This window comes from Salvelinus sp. IW2-2015, linkage group LG19, assembly GCF_002910315.2.
Source record: "Salvelinus sp. IW2-2015 linkage group LG19, ASM291031v2, whole genome shotgun sequence".
NCBI lineage: Eukaryota > Metazoa > Chordata > Actinopteri > Salmoniformes > Salmonidae > Salvelinus > Salvelinus sp. IW2-2015.
In genome coordinates this window covers 23,113,978-23,135,760 of record NC_036859.1, presented here as the reverse complement: position 1 = coordinate 23,135,760, position 21,783 = coordinate 23,113,978, and the positions used below count along the sequence as shown (strand labels likewise).

The window sequence follows — 21,783 nt, the reverse complement described above, 5'->3', positions numbered from 1 at the left end:
ACTGCTCGGCATCTGACCCTAAGGCGTAAGGCGCTACAGAGGGTAGTGCGAACGGCCCAGTACATCACTGGGGCCTAGTTTCCTGCTATCCAGGATCTATATAATAGGCGGTGTCAGAGGAAAGCCCATTAAATTGTCAGAGACTCCACGTTCAAGAAGAAGCATCCCGGAATTTCCTCTCCACTGTTGACATTAAGATTGGTGTTTTGCGGGTTCTATTTAATAAAGCTGCCAGTTGAGGACTTGAGGAGTCTGTTTCTAAAATCTGAAGAAATGGGTAAAAAAAAGCATTTCTAGATGTCCAAAAACATCTGTCACACTCAAAATAAATAATTTGTATCCAGTCTGTTTTTCAGTATTTTGTATTATAAATGCTAGTACAGGGCCACGCGGACCATCATTTTCACATTGACGATAGCAAAGGGACATTTGAGAGGTTTGAGAGGTATCGATTCTCGACAGAAAAAACTTGTGTAAACTTGCAAAATTACCTCGAGGTCTGGCACAACATTCACCCCACAGTTGCCCGACTGAGCAGGGCAGTGTAGACAGAACTGTCTCGATCTCAACACTCCTCCAGTATAAGTGGTCATAGCAGAGCAATGTTCTTGAAACAGCTGAAATGTACAGACAATTTCCTTATATTTGAGACTTGTTTTGAGTTTTTACTTGAAATTGCAGTAACAGCCTGTTACATCTTGAAATTGTCGCAGTAGCTGCCAGCTGCACTGAGCTACGTAAAACTTTGGAAGCCCATTCCCGCCTCCATAATACAAAATAAGAGGTAATATGCCCATCTACAGTTTTAGATATGCAAGTATAAATTTGGAGATAAGGAAGTCAAACTACACAAGTCAAAATGGTGAGATAGTAGATTATACAAATATGAAATGTTTTTTCATTTGTAACATTGTGGTGTGATTTCAGAGTTGGCACCACAGGTCCCAGAGTGGTGGGGGGGGAATTGTTTTTCTGGGGCCCAGAGTTCCTCCTGATCTGGTAGGCTAACCTAACCAGGTAAAACTCTGGGTATGAAATAGTAATAAATCAACTGTAATATGGGCTAAGATGGGACAACAGTACTTTGTCCCTCTTTTCAATGTTTTTGTGTCAATAATTAAAAGTGCTGGTGRAAATGCCAGCTCGCCACACATTTGCCAGCGGCCCTGCTATGTTGATCTCTGCAAAGTGGATAGATGGAAATCGCCTCACAATGCTACAAATGAAGAAACATAACCTACAGTGCCTTCAGAAAGTATTCACACCCGTTGACTTTTTCCACATTTTGATGTTTTACAGCCTGAATTTAAAAATGTATTAATTGAGATTTGGCCTACACAGAATACCCCACAATGACAAACTGCAATTATGTTTTTAGAAATGTTTACAAATGAATTACAATCGGAAATGTCTTGAGTCAATAAGTATTCAATCCCTTTGTTATGGCAAGCCTAAATAAGTTCAGAAGTAAAAATGTGCTTAACACGTCACATACTGTAAGTTGCATGGACTCACTCTTTGCAATAATAGTGTTTAACATGATTTTTTAATGACTACCTCATCTCTCCACCCCACACATACAGATAATTGTAAGGTCCCTCTGTCGAGCAGTGAATTTCAAACACAGATGCAACCACAAAAAACAGGGAGGTTTTTTCAATGTCTCGCAATGAAGGGCACCTATTGGTAGATGGGTAAAAAAAAAAATGATGGACCCTCCACCTCCAAATCYATCCCGCTCCAGAGTACAGGCCTCGGTGTAACGCTCATTCCTTCGACGATAAACGCGAATCCGACTATCACCCCTGGTAACACAAAACCGCGACTTGTCAGCGAAGAGCACTTTTTGTCAGTCCTGTCTGGTCCAGCGATGGTGGGTTTGTGCCCATAGGTGACGTTGTTGCCGGTGATGTCTGGTGACGACCTGCCTTACAACAGGCCTACAAGCCATCAGTCCAGCCTCTCTCAGCCTATTGCGGACAGTCTGAGCACTGATGGAGGGATTGTGCTTTCCTGGTGTAACTCGGGCAGTTGTTGTTGCCATCCTGTACCTGTCCCGCTGGTGTGAAGTTCGGATGTACCGATCCTGTACAGGTGTTGTTACACGTGGTCTGCCACTGCGAGGACGTTCAGCTGTCTGTCCTGTCTCCCTGTAGCGCTGTCTTAGGCGTCTCACAGTACAGACATTGCAATTTATTGCCCTGGCCACATCTGCAGTCCTCAAGCCTCCTTGCAGCATGCCTGACAGGCTGACTACACCGCTCACGCTGCAAGTGGGAGCGTTGCAAATTAATTTAGAAATCTATATTATTCAATTATTGCGCCAACGAGAGTCTGCGTTGCCAAGGGCTATAATAGAATTCAGTTCTATTTGTGACGCAGATTGCGCTGCAAGTCCTGCCTCTCCCATCTCCTCATTGGTTTATAGAAGCAGGTACCCATGTGCCATCTCCTCATTGGTTATACCCACGTGGGTGACTGAAAGACGAATGAGGTCAGTGGCGGTAATGCACTTAAATTTATGAAAGTTGCCAATCGCAATAAAGTCAAGAGAAGAAAAAGCCTAGAAGGAGGAGAGATGACTAGAAACGATTCGGTTGACCATTTTATGTGTTTTATTTCAGGTAAAATAACAACTCAATGTTTATATCTCAGGACAAATTAGCTAGCAACAGCAAGCTAGCTAAATAGGACAAATTAGCTAACAAGTGCAAGCTAGCTAGCTAAATTGCCATAAATGTTTAATGCCTTTCAACCTGTCCCCAAATTAATGTAATTGGTTCAGAGTTTGTTTTGATATTTTAACCTGCGTGTCATGATCGCGTTTGGTGTGTGGGGACAAAATACATTTATGCACTATGGCGCATGCGCCCAGCTAGTTTGGGTTCCGTGTAAGGCACGTTCACGCAGATGAGCAGGGACCGTGGGCATCTTTCTTTTGGTGTTTTTCAGAGTCCGCAGAAAAGCCTCTTTAGGGTCCTAAGTTTTCATAACTGTGACCTTAATTGCCTACCGTCTGTAAGCTGTTAGTGTCTTAACGACTGTTCCACAAGTGCATGTTCATTAATTGTTTATGGTTCATTGAACAAGCATGGGAAACGGTGTTTAAACCCTTTACAATGAAGATCTGTGAAGTTATTTGGATATTTATTAATCATCTTTGAAAGACAGGGTCTTGAAAAAGGGATGTTTCTTTTTTTGCTGGGTTTATATGTATTGTATTTTAGGGTGGTGGGAATGGGATTCCATATAAAACAGCTTAACATCTCAACTCCCATGTGAATTATACCCACGTTTTCAGACACAATTTGCATTTACCACAGCCTAATGATGTGCATGATATTGATGAAAGATAAGCATGGTTTGTTATGTTTTAAGGTAGGCCTACTGTACTTCTATTTGTATTAGAAGGATAATAGGTCATTTTTGATAGGCTAACGTTACATGATGAAGACATGATCAATTAGCAGTAACTCTGCTTTTGCCTTGAAGATCAAATATAATGAGTGTACGGACGAGAAAATAAATCCTTTAATTGTCTGCACATGCTTGTGAATTGTTCCACTATTCAAGACAAGAGTGTAGGCCTAAATATAGTTTGCAATGCTTAGCCTCCTGGCTAGCGGCTTCTGACATTTACGGTACTTTTGAGCTGCGGAGCAATAATGTCAACTGAACGCTCTCTTGGCTTGTGACATTCCCGTCGCTAATGTTAATTGAAAAGTGTACGTACATATTATGGATGCACGATATATTGGTAAGCATATCGGAATCGGACGATATTAGTTAAAAATCAGCATCGGCCTGATGTCGAGAGTAACGCCGATGTTCAAAACCAATGTCAAAGCTGACGTGCATACCTATATAACGTAGGTAGATGACGTAATGACACCACGAAAAAATAGAGCTAAACATGCAACACAGCATTCCTAACCTAGCCCACAACGTCTGCTGTGTGGATCGAGAAGTCAACAAGTCAAGCAGTCATTTGAAAGAGTAAGAAAATTTCAGTGAGTCAACTAAATCCATTAACGCCAAGATAATTGAATTCATTGCCATTGACAATCAACCATTCTCTGTAGTGGACGATGTTGGCTTTCAACGTCTGGTCGAGCACCGGTACACTACCAAATAGGCTCTATTTTTCATGATGTTGCCGTACTGGAGTTACACAGTATTGTTGAAACTCACATCCATGAGCTATTTGCTATGGGTGTCACTGCTATTAGCTACACGACTGACATTTTGGACCAGCAACGTCAGCCCCATGAGCATTATGAGTCTGACAGCACAGTGGGTAGACAAGGATTTCGTACTGARGAAAGCCGTATTGCATGCTGAAGAATGTGCTGGTTCTCATACGCTGCTGCCATTTCAATGGCATTTGAGAACATGTTTGAAACATGAACACTCCTAGCTCCATTAGAAACCCTGATTTGAGAAATAAGCTCAACTGCGCCTGCATCAGACGTGATACACTGTCATGGCATTGAAACACCTGCTCAACAAAAATGTCAACAAAAACTGTAGGGTTAACTTGGAAAAGTACTCTACTAGAGGCTGTGAACAAGCGATTCGGAGGTATTATCTCTGAGCCTCTACAGTGTCGCCACCATGCTCGATGCTAAGTACAAGGACCGCTACTTCGATGCAGACAAGAAACAGGGTTTACGTGAAATGTTACAGACATAGCTGGACAAGATGGAAACGGACACAGTGACAGTGCGCACCGAGGAAGAGAGGCCACGGACAGACAGAGCTGAAACTTCACTGTTTGACACGTATGATGAAATCCTGGTTTAGACTGAACAAATTAACAATGAAACGGCACATCAAGTAAGTGAAAGAAAAAAGGTTTGGATTATGTTTTACTGGTAATGGGGACATATGTAAATGCCAACAAAATAACTTTTTGGTCAGTGTGTGTGTGTTTCAACTATTTAACTGTACAAGAATAATTAAAAGGCCGCAAAATAAATTTATATCGGTTATCGGGATCGTTTTATTTGGCAAGGAAAATATCAGATATCAAAAATGTCATACCGCGGCATCCCTAGTACATATTATGTCAATTGAAATGTTTTCCTGATAGGGCTTATTCTCACAGAATAGAGTTCTGTTCCTGTGGTGAGCTCACTCCAGAACTCAATGACATTGTTAAATATTTAAATAGGCTGCTGTCAGTGATGTTTCTCACATTTGGATGAGCTATTTTCCTGATGCAAAAGGGTCAACCCTACATACTAGGAGTATATGAAGCGGTGGAGCCTCTGAAGTCAAAGGTGTGATGATGTGTGCGTCCCAAATGGCAGCCCATTCCCTACATAGTGCACTACTTTCAACCAGGGCCCATAGGGCTTAAGTCAAAAGTAGTGTACTATATAGGGAAGATGGTGCCATTCGTGAATTAATGAATTTCATATCGTATCACATTTTTTATTTATTCACTTTAACTTTAATTAACTAGGCAAGTCCGTTAAGAACAAATTCTTATTTGCAATGACGGCCTACCAAAAGGCAAAAAGTCCTCCTGCGGGGACGGGGGATTAAAAATAAAAAACAAATACAGGACAAAACCAACATCACAACATGAGAGACACCACAACACTACATAAAGAGAGACCTAAGACAACAACATAGCATGGCAGCAACACATGACAACACAGCATGGTAGCAGCACAACATGGTAGCAGCACAAAACATGGTACAAACATTATTGGGCACAGACAACAGCACAAAGGGCAAGAAGGTAGAGACAACAATACATCACTGACAGTTGTGGCTGCTTCTCGTAAGAGTGTTCATGATTGAGTCTGAATGAAGAGATTGCGATAAAACTGTCCAGTTTGAGTGTTTGTTGCAACTCGTTCCAGTCGCAAGCTGCAGCGAACTGAAAAGAGGAGCGACCTAGGGATGTATGTGCTTTGGGGACCTTTAACAGAATGTGACTGGCAGAACAGTTGTTGTATGTGGAGGATGAGGACTGCAATAGGTATCTCAGATAAGGGGGAGTGAGGGCTAAGAGAGTTTTAAGCATCAACCATTGGGGTCTTGCGACAGGTATACGGCGATGACCAGTTTACAGGAGTATAGAGTGCAGTGATGTGTCCTATAAGGAGCAGTGGTGGCAAATCTGATGGCCGAATGGTAAAGAACATCTAGCCGCTCYAGAGCACCCTTACCTGCCGATCTATACATTTCGTCTCTGTAATCTAGCCTGGGTAGGATGGTCATCTGAATCAGGGTTAGTTTGGCAGCTGGGGTGAAAGAGGAGTGAATACTATAGAGGAAACCAAGTCTAGATTTAACCTTAGCCTGCAGCTTTGATATGTGCTGAGAGAAGGAGTGTACTGTCTAGCCATACTCCCAAGTACTTGTATGAGGTGACTACATCAAGCTCTAAACCCTCAGAGGTAGTAATCACACTTCAAGCCTATAACCCACTAGATAAGCATGTAGGTTATCATTCATTGAAGAGGTATGCAGACAAACTCAAGCTTATCTCACATAGCTATAAAAGATGTTCATATCTGACACACAAATTCTTCCCTTTATTCAGGACATTGTTGCCAGACAGTGGTCCATGACAAGAGAGGTCTCTCTTTTGATACATACAGCCCCCCCTGCTCAAAGGCCTCACTCGGCAGATGACCCAAATGAAATGTGAAAGCCACCGTTGGTTTTACCAAGACTGGCTCCAACGTTGGCCCGAGCTTTGAAAGGTTAATGAGCTCTTAGGTGCTGCTGCCACAATCTTTTTGTTATGGTGGTGCATTTATTTGCAGAGGGACATTTGCATACAAAAGCAGGGGTATGCAGTTTCCCCTCCACATGCAGCAGGCCCTGCCTTTATGAGGCTGCTGCTGTTCCTCACACTGTGGCCCCCAGGTCAGCAACCACAACTTCACAGCACTCACAGAGCAACCAACCTTTAAAAGGGTAATATTCTGGGGCGGAAGAAGCCCACAGCAATCTAATTTAGGTTCAACACAGCACAGAACAGGCGGGCAGCACGAGACAAACTGAATCCTTTTAGTTCATGCACATGGATGCATACGGTTTCATTATCGTCCAATTAGCATTAGTTTTAATTCATTTTCATGAGAGGCCTCCTCCGACCGCTTGTTGTGAGTAATGCAGGCAGGCCTGGGGGAAGTACTGTGAATCGACAATGAGGAAGCCCACATGTTGTTTACTCTACCAAGGAGAAGTAAAGCATCAACTGGAGAGCACTTTCAGTTACAGGCTAGTATAACTGGCAGTAGGCTCCATGGAGGCTTCCTAACATGTATGTTAAAATGTTTGAGAGCATTGCTGCTTAATGAGGATGGATTAACGCCCCCTCCCCCACTAACTATTTTCCTTATATCTGAAGGGTATTGTCGGTATCAAAGCCAAAACTTTTATTTTCGCCTAACGACCTAGTAATCATTTCGGTAAACTTCTGCCTACGGTTTAGTATGAAATGTAGCTGTAATGCTGAATCGGCATTGGCACGCACTACACTCTTAATGGTTGCTAAGCAGCGGCCATTAACCATCCTCTGAACTTTGAGGCATGTCACTTCTCCCATCTATTCGCAAAGCCCACCACTAAGCATGCAGTGTTTTCTTAACCACAACTGGATGGAGCCATAAAGAATTACAGTGGAAATAAATATCACTGAATGACGAAAATATTGAAATAAAGTAGGCTAATAATGCAATTGAATGAATGTAATCAAATTGTTGCTTACTGAAACTCCCAAAGTCATCCAATCGTTGTAATACATTACTAGCAATAGCCTACCTTCGTGTGGTCAACTAGATGATCATTTCAGCAGTGTTTTGTTTGGGACAGCGCCATCACGCTGCTTTGAGACAAGCATGGGGACTCATCTTGATAAATCAATCAATGTCAGATATTTGTTTTCTCTATTGTTTAGGCTACAATTAGGCTGGGGAAATATTAGCTAAGTTGAGGTGAGTGCTGTCACAATCATTTTGTCTATTTGGCTCATTTATTAGATCATTTTGCCAGCATGTAATGTAGTTTAACAAGTGGGTTATTTTGCTCTCCACTTGCAGTCGCTTAGCATCATAGGCCTACTCCCAACCAAAATCCTGTGACCTCACTGACCCAATCATTATTGAGTAGGTTTACATGCACAGTAAAAATTCATATTATGGCAGTAGGCAGATTATGCAATAGTCATGTAAACACCTTATTCTGCTTAGATATGGCGCCAGAGGGGATGGCTGCCGTTTTACGGGCTCCTAACCAATTATYCTATTTTGCTCCCAGACAAGGTCCAAATCCCCGTCATTCGCATGAAGAAGGAAATACAGAGGGCAGAGATCAGGGTGCCTTGTGAGAATTCATTGGATAGTGAGTAACCCGCTTCTACCATCCGTTCTATTGACCGACTTGCAATCACTGGAAAATAAACTAGATGAGCTCAGTTCGAGACTATCCTACCAATGGGACATTAAAAACTGTAATGTKTTTTGTTTTACCGACTCGTGGCTGAACGACGACACCAATAATATACAGTTGGCTGGGTTTTCCATGCATCAGCAGGACAGAACAGCTACGTCCGGTAAGATGAGGAGTGGGAGTGTGTGTCTATTTGTCAATAACAGCTGGTGCGCAACGTCTAATATTAAGGTAGTGTCGAGGTATTGCTCACGTGAGGTAGAGTACCTCATTATAAGCTGCAGACCACACTATCTATATTTTTCGGAGCCATCTATTTACCACCACAAACCGACGCTGGCACTAAGACCGCACTCAACGAGCTGTATAAGAATATAAGCAAACAAGAAAATGCTCATCCAGAAGCGGTGTCTTGCTCGAGCTGTGTATACAACTGGTTCACCTCTGATGCTCCTAGGCAATGTATATTTAAAGAGAGTTCTGAATGTTCTTCGCCCAGCATACACCCCTCCAACCAGACATGCTTTATCTACTCATTTGCTGGATGCAGAGTTCAACAGAGTTCAAGAGAAGGTCAAGCAAATGATAGAGAAAGCAGACTGTATTGCAATCATCTCTGATGGGTGGTCAAATGTTCGTGAGCAAGGAATAATTAACTACATCTCCACCCCTCAAACAGTATTCTACAAGAGCACAGACACAAGGGACAACAGACACACCGGTCTCTACATTGCAGATGAGCTGAAGGCATTCTTGCACAACAGAAGGTATTTGCACTGGTGACATGAAGGCTGCTTGGTCTAAAGTGGAGGAGTCCTACCCACACATCACACCCATTGGCTGTGCTGCTCATGCATTGAATCTGCTCCTCAAGGACATCATGGCACTGAAAACAATGGATACACTCTACAAGAGAGCCAATGAAATGGTTAGGTATGTGAAGGGTCATGAAGTTATAGCAGCAATCTACCTCACCAAGCAAAGTGAGAATAAGAGCACCATATTGAAGCTGCCCAGCAACACCTGTTGGGGTGGTGTTGTCATCATGTTTGACAGTCTCCTGGAGAGGAAGGAGTCTCTCCAAGAAATGGTCATATCACAGTCTGCCGATATGGACAGCCCCGTCAAGAGGATCCTCCTGGATGATGTATGTTGGGAGAGAGTGGTAAGCAGCCTGAAACCTATAGCAGTAGCCATTGCACAGATTGAGGGAGATGTTGCCATCCTGTCTGATGTTCAGACTCTMCTTGCAGATGTAAGAGAAGAAATCCATACTGCCCTGCCCACTTCACTGTTACTCCAAGCAGAGGAAACTGCAGTTCTGAAAAACATCAAAAAGTGTCCAGACTTCTGCCTGAAGCCCATACACGCCACAGTGTACATGTTGGAACTCAACTACGCTGGCAAGAGCATCCTGTCTGGTGCAGAGATCAACAAGGCCTATGGTGTCATCACTAACGTGTCTCACCACCTTGGCCTGGATGAGGGAAATGTTCTTGGCAGTCTGGCGAAGTACACTTCCAAGCAAGGGATTTGGGATGGAGATGCAATATGGAGATGCAATCGTGCCAACATACAGTTGAAGTCGGAAGTTTACATACACTTAGGTTGGAGTAACTAAAACTCGTTTTTCAACCACTCCACAAATTTCTTGTTAACAAACTATAGATTTGGCAAGTCAGTTAGGACATCTACTTTGTGCATGACACAAGTCATTTTTCCAACAATTGTTTAGACAGATTATTTCACTTAATCACAATTCCAGTGGGTCAGAAGTTTACGTACACTAAGTTGACTGTGCCTTTAAACAGCTTGGAAAAATCCAGAAAATTATMTCATGGCTTTAGAAGCTTCTGTTAGGCTAATTGACATAATTTGAGTCAATTGGAGGTGTACCTGTGGATGTATTTCAAGGCCTACCTTCAAACTCAGTGACTCTTTGCTTGACATCAAGGGAAAATCAAAAGAAATCAGCCAAGACCTCAGAAAAAAATTGTAGACCTCCAAAAGTCTGGTTCATCCTTGGGAGCAATTTCCAAACACCTGAAGGTACCACGTCCATCTGTACAAACAACAGTACGCAAGTATAAACACCATGGGACCACACAGTCGTCATACCGCTCAGGAAGGACACGCGTTCTGTCTCCTAGAGATGAACATACTTTGGTGCGAAAAGTGCAAATCACTCCCAGAACAACAGCAAAGGACCTTGTGAAGATGCTGGAGGAAACAGGCACAAAAATATCCACAGTAAAACGAGTCCTATATTGACATAACCTGAAAGGCCGCTCAGCAAGGAAAAAGCCACTGCTCCAAAACCGCAATAAAAAAGCCAGACTACGGTTTGCAGCTGCACATGGGGACAAAGATCGTACTTTTTGGAGAAATGTCCTCTGCTCTGATGAAACAAAAAGAGAACGGTTTGGCCATAATGACCATTGTTATGTTTGGAGGAAGAAGGGGGAGGCTTGCAAGCCGAAGAACACCATCCCAAGCGTGAAGCACGGGGGTGGCAGCATGTTGTGGGGGTCTTTTGCTGCAGGAGGGACTGGTGCACTTCACAAAATAGATGGCATCATGAGGTAGGAAAATTATCTGGATATATTGAAGCAACATCAGTCAGGAAGTTAAAGCTTGGTTGCAAATGGGTCTTCCATATGGACAATGACTCCAAGCATACTTCCAAAGTAGTGGCAAAATGGCTTAAGGACAAAAAGTCAAGGTATTGGAGTGGGCATCACAAAGCCCGGACCTCAATCCTATAGAACATTTGTGGGTAGAACTGAAAAAGCCTGTGCGAGCAAGGAGGCCTACAAACCTGACTCAGTTACACCAGCTCTGTCAGGAGGAATGGGCCAAAATTCACCCAACTTATTGTGGGAAGCTTGTGGAAGGCTACCCGAAACATTTGACCCAAGTTAAACAATTTAAATGCAATGCTACAAAATACTAATTGAGTGCATGTAAACTTCTGACCCACTGGGAATGTGATGAAATAAAAGCTGAAATAAATTCTCTATACTATTATTCTGACATTTCACATTCTTAAAATAAAGTGGTGATCCTAACTGACCTAAGAAAGGGAATTTTTACTAAGATTAAATGTCAGGAATTGTGAAAAACTGAGTTTAAATGTATTTGGCTAAGGTGTATGTAAACTTCTGACTTCAACTGTAAATAAGTTATTTCGATTATTTTTTATAAATATGCCAACATTTCTAAAAACCTGTTTCCCCTTTGTTATTATGGGGTATTGTGTCGATTGATGATTTTTTAAAATGTATATTTACTCCATTTTAGAATAAGGCTGTAACGTAACAAAATGTGGAATAAGGGAAGGATTCTGAATACTTTCCGAATGCACTGTAAAGAGGATAACAGTGAAGAGGAGTCTGAATACTTTCCGAATGCACTGTAAAGAGGATTAACAGTGAGGAGGAGTCTGAATACTTTCCGAATGCACTGCAAAGAGGATATAACAGTGAGGAGGAGGAACTGCGCCGCTTGAGTGACAGGGGGCGGTAGTTGGAGTGTGTGGGAAGCAGCTGCAAGAGAAGAAAACTATAAGTACGGTATAAAAACGGACGTTACACGCAGCGGGTGGCGTTTCAAAAATATTGTGTGCGATATGGATCGCTTGCAATATGGATACTGACAATGTCAACATTGTGATTTCAATGTGAATTTGATTAATTGTGCAGCCCTACTTGGGGCAGCAGTTAGGCTATTTCAATTTCAAAATAATTGCAAACCATTTTAAACACTTTAGGTCATCTAATCATTTTGTTACATGTTACCCATGTAATGTATTGGACTTAATAAATAAACACACCACTCAAAATAAACTGTAGAGTAAACTCAAATGAGATGCGCCTTCAGAAGGAAGGTCTCTTAATAATTGCCATTTGAAAAGAGGATCATACACATGCACAGAGAGAGAGAGAGATGGAGCGCTCTCCTACCAGGCACTTGGTTCTCAGGGTCAGGCTCATCCTTGATGTTGAGAATCCTACTGATCCTCCGCGATACAGAGGAGAACAGGCCGTGGACAAAGGGGCCATTTTGATCCTCCACGTCTGAGAGCACCTTACTGACTGCAGTCTTGTCTGTACTGCTGCCAGCCCCTGGCTCTGATACAGACCTGTGGTAAGGAATCAGGGAGRGCAGTGACCGCAGCCTCTCCTGTCCACTGTGCTGCTCCGCAGGTCCAGTAGTACTGCTGGAGGTGGTCATCCTTCTGGGGAGACTCAACACCCTGAGGTGGATAGGTTCCAGTACACTGTGATCTCTACTGTCCAACCTGGCAGAAGTCCTCCAGTCGTAACTGTCCAGTGGCTGCTCTGGAGTGGACTGGGAGCGCTGCATCAGCCAGGGTTTTCTGTAATGGTGCCAGTGGTAAGAACCATCCATGCCAAATTGAGACTGAGTAGGTCTCTGACTCAAATGTCTGCTGTGGTCTGGAGACTTTCTCGGTAGACTCATTATCAAATCCAAACAATGAGTCAGTAGATCAAATCTTGTGTGAGCAAAAACACAGATTAAAGCCAGCGAATGGCTGCTCAACCTGATGGTTGGTTGACAGCTTTGAGATCTTTTAACTTACAACAGCGACCATTTCTTTGAGTAGTAGTAATGCGCCAAACCTTTGAGTAGAAAATCTCTTTAATAAAAGGTAGACCACAGGTTCCACTCCAACTATAGTTGAGTAATAAGTCGAAGGTCTGCGAGTTCAGTATCTTGTTCACTGGCTGATAGTGGCCTTCCTGGGAGGAAGTGGGGTGTCAGATGTATAAGTAAGCTTCCTTAAGGCCTGTCCAATCAGATGCTACTATACTGTAGACCTCAGGTTGTGGTTTTCCGTATAAACAGTTACGATTATTTATTTTTTTAGACCGGTCTTTGTGCTCTTTGTGCTAGAAAGGACTGTTTGTTTATCGTCATTACGGCCCCATGATACTCATATGAACTGTTCATAGACGTCAAACACTCAGGGGCTTGGCGAGATTTCTCAATCATTGGATGTGCCATTAAAATGTACATTGTGTAACTTACAATATTAACACAACAGTCTAGACAGCATAAATAAGAAACATATTTCTGCAATCTCTGTGCTACAAAAAAACATTGTGTAATTTAAATGTTTTTCTTCTGCCATTCACTGGAGTCCATCACACATTTAAAATGTAAGTGTAAAGAAAACCTCCAGAGGGGTTTTCAGTTGTCTGGCGCAAATAACCAACGCAACACTTGAGAGTTAGAAGAAGAAAAAAATCATGCCTTTTGACATTTAAGTAATACAAAAAAAAAATGGAGAGGAGACTTAGTAAGTAATTTAGACAAAATGAATGGATTGTCACATCACACAAAGAGGGGGTGCCATTAACGCCGGGGACATAACAGTATGCATGATGAGGACAGTCTGTCAATGGCTGCTGAAGAACCACATACACTCACATGCTCATCAAGTTGAGAGTGAAAAGTGTAGCACTGGCAATTCCACAGTGAAGTGGTCCTGAAAATTAAATGAAAGAAAAATTGGCAGATTTCTTGTTGAGCGGATGATCAGGGGGGTGGAACGTAATTACAAAAAAAAATTKGACTGCAAATTGACCGCAAGAAGCCCAAACAGATATCATATATTTGACTAAAACATAATAATTTCAAACCTTGCTTACATTTGTATACGATCACATACTGTACATCTCTATTATGTGTGGGAATACTTTGGAAGAGATTTCCAAAATTTATTTGCTGGTGTTTTTACAGTCTTTTATGTCAAACAATAAAAATATAAAATCTTTTTTTTTCTTTTTTCCAGAAAACATGGGGGCTGCTCTAATGGAATGGCACGGTGTCATAAATATGCATGGGTCCTCCTAAATGCGGTGCCCTAGCTGGGCCTAGTCCTCTGTGATCAGAGGAAATGGGAGAGTTGTCCCACTGGGGGCTATGCTAGCTACAGGCCATAGCACCTCAAACCTTTTGCCTTGGTCATCAGGGATTAGAGTGCGCATCACTATCAGGGGCAGGGATGGCAGGATCCAGGGAGCGCAACTTGAAAACCACCACAGCAAGACTGAGGATCGAAACCCTTGATAAAGGATGCTTTAGTTTTAGAAGAAAGAAAAGCATGGCTGTCTCAAATGGCCCACTATTTCCTTTGTGCACTACRTTTGACCAGAGCCTTATGTGCCCTTGTCAAAAGGAGTGCACCATATAGGGAATAGGGTCGGGGCACGGAGACCATGTGACCCACATGCTTGTGTCGTGCAATAAGGTGGTAACCAGCTGGCAAAGCTGAGCAACAGTCACCATTATTCATCACATCTAGATCAGTGCTGACTGCTGTGCTGAGAAACCAAAAGCCTAAGATGCAGAGCAGGGGAGTCCCACCAGGGATGTGTTCAAAGTGTGAATGTGAGAATTTAAAGAGTCAGTGGTAAGAGATGGACAATTTCCTCATCACTGCTTCCTGTGTACTACTGTGGTGTTACAGCCCCTCCTTCCCTGACAGTGATGGTCTGAGACTATCCTGTAGAAACAGCTTTGAACAACAGGACTGCAAATATATATAGGTGGAATGAGCTGGAGAACAGTTTGGTATTTTTGGTATATTTTATTCATGGCCTTTGCTACCAAAGCAGCGATGTTCCTAAGTAATTAAATATATATACTGAACAGAAATATAAATGCTACATGCAACAATTTAAAAGATTTTACTGAATTACAGTTCATATGAAGAAATCAGTCCCTAATCTATGGATTTTCACATGACTGGGAATGCAGATTAGTCACAGATACCTTTATAAAAAAATATATATTAATATAACAGTGGGGAGAACAAGTATTGATACACTGCCGATTTTGCAGTTTTCCTACTTACAAAGCATGTAGAGGTCTGTCATTTTTATCATAGGTACACTTCAACTGTGAGAGACGGAATCTAAAACAAAAATCCAGAAAAATCACATTGTAATGATTTTTAAGTAATTCATTTGCATTTTATTGCATGACATAAGTATTTGATCACCTACCAACCAAGTAAGAATTCCGGCTCTCACAGCCCTGTTAGTTTTTCTTTAAGAAAGCCCTCCTGTTCTCCACTCATTACCTGTATTAACTGCACCTGTTTGAACTCGTTACCTGTATAAAGACACCTGTCCAACAACTCAATCAAACAGACTCCAACCTCTCCACAATGGCCAAGACCAGAGAGCTGTGTAAGGACATCAGGGATAAATTGTAGACCTGTACAAGGCTGGGATGGGCTACAGGACAATAGCCAAGCAGCTTGGTGAGAAGGCAACAACTGTTGGCAAATTATTAGAAAATGGAAGAAGTTCAAGATGACGGTCAATCACCCTCGGTCTGGGGCTCCATGCAAGATCTCACCTCGTGGGGCATCAAATGATCATGAGGAATGTGAGGGTCAGCCCAGAACTACACACGGCAGGACCTGGTCAATGACCTGAAGAGAGCTGGGACCACAGTCTCAAAGAAAACCATTAGTAACACACTACGCCGTCATGGATTAAAATCCTGCAGCGCACGCAAGGTCCCCCTGCTCAAAGCCAGCGCATGTCCAGGCCCGTCTGAAGTTTGCCAATGACCATCTGGGATGCCAGAGGAGGAATGGGAGAAGGTCATGTGGTCTGATGAGACAAAAATAGATATTTTTGCTCTAAAACTCCACTCGCCGTGTTTGGAGGAATAGAAGGATGAGTACAACCCCAAGAACACCATCCCAACCGTGAAGCATGGAGGTGGAAACATCATTCTTTGGGGATGCTTTTCTGCAAAGGGACAGGACGACTGCACCGTATTGAAGGGAGGATGGATGGGGCCATGTATCGCGAGATCTTGACCAACAACCTCCTTCCCTCAGTAAGAGCATTGAAGATGGGTCGTGGCTGGGTCTTCCAGCATGACAACGACCCGAAACACACAGCCAGGGCAACTAAGGAGTGGCTCCGTAAGAAGCATCTCAAGGTCCTGGAGTGGCCTAGCCAGTCTCCAGACCTGAACCCAATAGAAAATCTTTGGAGGGAGCCGAAAGTCCGTATTGCCCAGCGACAGCCCCGAAACCTGAAGGATCTGGAGAAGGTCTGTATGGAGGAGTGGGCCAAAATCCTGCTGCAGTGTGTGCAAACCTGGTCAAGAACTACAGGAAACGTATGATCTCTGTAATTGCAAACTAAGGTTTCTGTACCAAATATTCAGTTCTGCTTTTCTGATGTATCAATACTTATGTCATGCAATAAAATGCAAATTAATTAATTAAAAATCATACAATGTGATTTTCTGGATTTTGTTTTAGATTCCTTCTCTCACAGTTGAAGTGTACCTATGATAAAAATTACAGACCTCTACATGCTTTGTAAGTAGGAAAACCTGCAAAAATTGTCAGTGTTTCAAATACTTGTTCTCCCCACTGTATATAAAAAAAAAAAACAAAAAGTGCCTCAAGATCTCGTCACGGTCTTCTGGTGTATATAAATTGGCATCAATAAAAAGCAATTGTGTTCGTTGTCCATAGCTTACGCCTGCCCATACCATAACCTCACCGACACAATGGGGCACTCTGTTGACATTAGCAAACCGCTCGCCCACAAAATGCCATACGCATGGTCTGAGGTTGTGAGGCCGGTTGGACGTACTACCAAATTCTCTAAAACGACGTTGGAGGCGGCTTATGGTAGAGAAATTAACATTCAATTCTCTGGCAACAGCTCTGCCAATTGCAAGCTCCCTCAAAACTTGAGACATCTGTGACATTGTGTTGTGTGACAAAACTGCACATTTTAGAGTGGCCTTTTATTGTCCCCAGCAGGAGAATTGCTCACTAACAGGGATGTAAACATAATTGTGCACAACAATTGAGAGAAATAAGCTTTAAGTGTGTATGGAACATTTCTGGGATTTAATTTATTTTTACCTTTATTTAACTAGGCAAGTCAGTTAAGAACACATTCTTATTTACAATGACGGCCTAGGAACGGTGGGTTAACTGCCTTGTTCAGGGGCAAAACGACAGATTTTTACCTTGTCAGCTCGGGGATTCAATCTTGCAACCTTTCGGTTACTAGTCCAACGCTCTAACCACCTGCCTTACATTGCACTCCACGAGGAGCCTGCGTGTCAGGCTGACTACCTGTTACACGAGTGCAGCAAGAAGCCGATGGTAAGTTGCTAGCTAGCATTAAACTTATCTTATAAAAACAATCAACCTTAACAATCACTAGTTAACTACACATGTGGAATGTCGATTTCGATTACGGAGCCCCCCACGCGATTCAGAGAGGTTGGGTTAAATGCGGAAGACACATTTCAGTGGAACGCATTCAGGTGTACAACTGACTAGGTATCCCCCTTTCCCTTACACATAGGCTACAAGCACTTCTATTCACGTGGAACTCGCTTCCAAGGAGAGCCACTCAATTTGCATAGCCTGGCAAAGGATGTGAAAATGTAAGCACAAAGAAGCATCACATCATCTTTTCAAGTTAGTAGAGCTCACCCCAGACATAACCAATCGAGCAAGATATCTGTAATGGCAAGTGTTCAAATGGCCCTTTGTTTGGACAGCACACATTTGAACCTCATTACTACCAACACCTGGAATATGAGTGAGGGAAATCATTCACCTCCAATGCTCAACACCACAGGGCAATGACAATGGCAGGCATAAAAATAACCCCTCTAAATGGGTATAAGAGCAGTGGCAGGAAGTTAATAGAATGGAAGCGAGAGAGAGAGAGTGAGAGAGAGACAGAGGGGTAGCGTGAGAATCTCTAGTGAGAGACAGCAACCTGTTCTGTTGACAGTTGTTGCCTGATAACGGTTACAGACTGACTTACTATTCCAGTCCCATAACTCGTCTTCCGGAGGCTCTGGCTGCTGCCACTGTGACGTATGGGAACATAGTGTCTCCYATCCGGAGCACAGGAAAAATTACATTGGGCCTCCGGAATGTTTTTTTCCAATGGCCACTTTGTCGTCTTTATTTGTCCCTGTCCTGGCGGAAATCAGGACTGGACTCAGGACGTAAGAGAGCATGAACACCCCCCTGATCTAAAAATAGCACTTTGCCATTAAGAGGGCAATAAATCAGACCATGAAGGGAGGAAGAAGGGGGGGTTTACAGGCCCCTATAAAATATGTGGAATCACAGAATCCAGACATTAAAACATATTTCAAAGATGTACTGAACTTAGTAGGAAATCAACTAAATGTATTGAATTTATTAGAAAATTAATTTGCTTTAGATTATTAAAAGATGCGTCAGTGAGTGATTTGTATTTTCTTTCAACTTTCTGAAGAGGCAACAGCACAGGAAAGCCCCCGTCTGTGCGCGCGTTTGTCCACCACTTTGTGTAGGCGTCAGCGATGATGCAAATGTATGACAACTGTTTTCTGGTAGTTGTTAAGGCATTCCCAAAAACCTTCCCAATTAAATGTTAACTACAAAGTAGCCTATACCTACATGACAGAATGATAAATCGGAAACCTGGAAAAACAAAACCAGAAATATATTAGAGGACCCTAGGTTCATGAGGACAAGGTCTTGAAAAGTTCCCCTCAAAATACTACAGCGTCTGTGTTCCAAATGGCACCCTATTCCCTAATTAATGCACTATATAAGGAAATAGGTTGCCATTTGGGAGACAGCCTCTGTCTGGAGCTGGCGGGCAGAACTATAACGACTTGGGAACTGTGTCTGGCAGTCATCAATGTTCCAGGGTTATGGTATTTGACACCCCAACCAGCCAAGAGTCGTTCAATTATTTCCCTTCATGAGAGGAAAAATGGCTTGATGCTGTTATAATAACCATAAATACTTACGTATAATGATTATCCCACCACTGGAATTCAACAGCTAGCCTACACCAAAGGGACAACAAAACAAAAAAAGTGGTCTGAGAAAACCAACTCAATCGGTACACAAAACTAGCTGAAGTCATCCTCTTAACACATGAGCAGCCTTAGTTCCTAACCCATGTTTTTTTCCACTCACCAGGGGGACAAACGCCTGAAATAGACAAACATTTATTGTTAAACAGCACAGGTTAGTTTCTTGTTTTGGTTCGGAGGGGATATCCTGCCTCTGTCCCCCATCCCAACCCCCTCATGACAGCATGGCTGCCACATGCAGCAAGCAGGGGTGGGACGGATGAAAACAGGGAACTTTCCATTTCCTCCTCCACTCTGCCGAGCAACTGTAGGGTGGTTGGTCATACAATGCTAGACGTAGGCTTAGGACTCGATTCAATCCATATCTTGGAAGTTCAGTGCTATAGCGCGATTGAAATGTAAATTGATTGTCAGATTGAGCTGACATATGCAGCGTTTCCCGGGAAAGCTGGATCATTGCCTTTAAATTTATAACCAAGCTGTAGCGCTGAACTTCTGCGATACGGATTGAATCGAGCCCCTAATCTCCCCATCACTCTTCTGCACGCAGAAAACAAACATTTCAAACCCATTATGGTGCTATTCAGCTGTGTTTGCCTCTTGTGTCTAGATAGCACAACTTATGCAGCACTGACCTTGGCTTGGCAATGGAGAGAGGACTGATCTTCCAGTTCAGGGAGCATTTCTCTCCTTTGTTGAAGATGACCAATGAACCATGTCTCCTCTCTCCTAGAGAGAAGGGTTTCTATCCTCACAATGAAGCACAACCATGGTGTGAGGTTCATATCTAGCCTATTAGCGGTCTACCAATAAATGTTAGAACTATATTATCTTATCAAATACAATTTTATATTCATCAATTTGTAATGAGCGGCAGGAGGAGGGGACAAAGAAATAAGAGGTTCAGACAAATTTGTATTTCAAATGGGATGGTGACTTGACAAGGACAGGGTACTGATTTATTTTTTTGATGATAGGGATCTTGTGGCCCTAAACAGATTAGATCACAAGATGACAGATCCAATCCTCCATGTAGACACTAGGCCTATACATCCCTGTATGGTGTGTCATGTGTGAATAAGCTGAAAGAGACAAGGCAGACTCCCACAGGCCCAATTCAATATGAATCAGAAAACCTCTACGGCTGTCTGCAGCTTATCACCTGGCCCTGTTGAACGATCAGATGGTGCTCTAATACACTGCCAGATATCCTTAAGCGCTTCAGTTGCCAAGTTGCCTGCTGCTACTGAACAAACTGAATTGAGCCACCCTTCCGTGCACTCCTGACCCTTAAGCAGGATTTTCAACAGCCATTTATTTCTGCCTCACTCGGTCTTGGCAAGCCTGCTTCGCCTTGCAGAGCACCGAGGGGTGATGTGCAATTGAAAAAACATTATCAGTAATTTTATGCTTAGAGTGAAACAGTCAGCGTAAATAACTCATAAAGAGGAAATGTTTCCAGGCGGATTATATCATGTCATAATATTTAGCAGTGCCTGGGCTTGTAATTTTTTCAACAAAACATGCACAAAGTAGTGGAAAAAGAAGATGTGGATGTATGCTTAGCTATGAGCTTCTTTCATCAGTCGTAGGATTAGAGGTCGACCGAGTAATCAAAATGGCCGATTAATTAGGGCCGATTTCAAGTTTTCATAACAAATCGGTAATTGGCATTTTTGGACACCGATTGTGTTTTTGTTTTTTTTACCTTTATTTTACTAGGCAGGTCAGTTAAGAACACATTCTTATTTTCAATGACGGCCTAGGAACGGTGGGTTAACTGCCTTGTTCAGGGGCAGAACGACAGACTTTTTACTTTGTCAGCTCGGGGATTCAATCTTGCAACCTTCCGGTTACTAGTCCAACGCTCTAACCACCTGCCTTACATTGCAGGCTCCTCGTGGAGTGCGTCAGGCTGACTACCTGTTACGCGAGTGCAGCAAGAAGCCAAGGTAAGTTGCTAGCTAGCATTAAACTTATCTTATAAAAACAATCAACCTTAACAATCACTAGTTAACTACACATGGTTGATGAAATTACTAGTTTATCTAGCGTGTCCTGCGTTGCATATAAWCGATGCGGTGCCTGTTAATTTCTCATCGAATCACAGCCTACTTCGCCAAACGGGTGATGATTTAACAAGCGCATTCCCGAAAAAAGCATTGTCGTTGCACCAATGTGTACCTAACCATAAACATCAATGCCTTTCTTTAAAATCAATACASAAGTATATATTTTAAACCTGCATATTTAGTTAATATTGCCTGCTAACATGACTTTCTTTTAACTAGGGAAATTGTGTCACTTCTCTTGCGTTCCGTGCAAGCAGTCAGGGTATATGCAGCAGTTTGGGCCGCCTGGCTCGTTGCGAACTGTGTGAAGACCATTTATTCCTAACAAAGACCGTAATTAATTTGCCAGAATTGTACATACTTATGACATAACATTGAAGGTTGT

General features: G+C 42.6%; 1 protein-coding gene across 4 annotated transcripts in view; it reads right to left on the bottom strand.

Moving 5' to 3' along the window:
* Nucleotides 1–21,783, bottom strand: part of LOC111979131 (ras GTPase-activating protein nGAP) — a 108,014-nt gene that overhangs the window by 68,146 nt on the left and 18,085 nt on the right. Inside the window, exon 1 of one of the 4 annotated variants that reach the window (XM_024009445.2) lies at nucleotides 12,378–12,976. The exons of 1 other annotated variant lie outside the window; for it this stretch is intronic. In XM_024009445.2, the coding sequence (XP_023865213.1) occupies nucleotides 12,378–12,897 (520 nt within the window). In that variant the 5' untranslated portion in view covers nucleotides 12,898–12,976. Of the gene's footprint in view, nucleotides 1–12,377; nucleotides 12,977–21,783 lie in introns of those variants that run through there. 2 more of the 4 variants (XM_024009448.2, XM_024009447.2) reach the window with 2 other exon arrangements.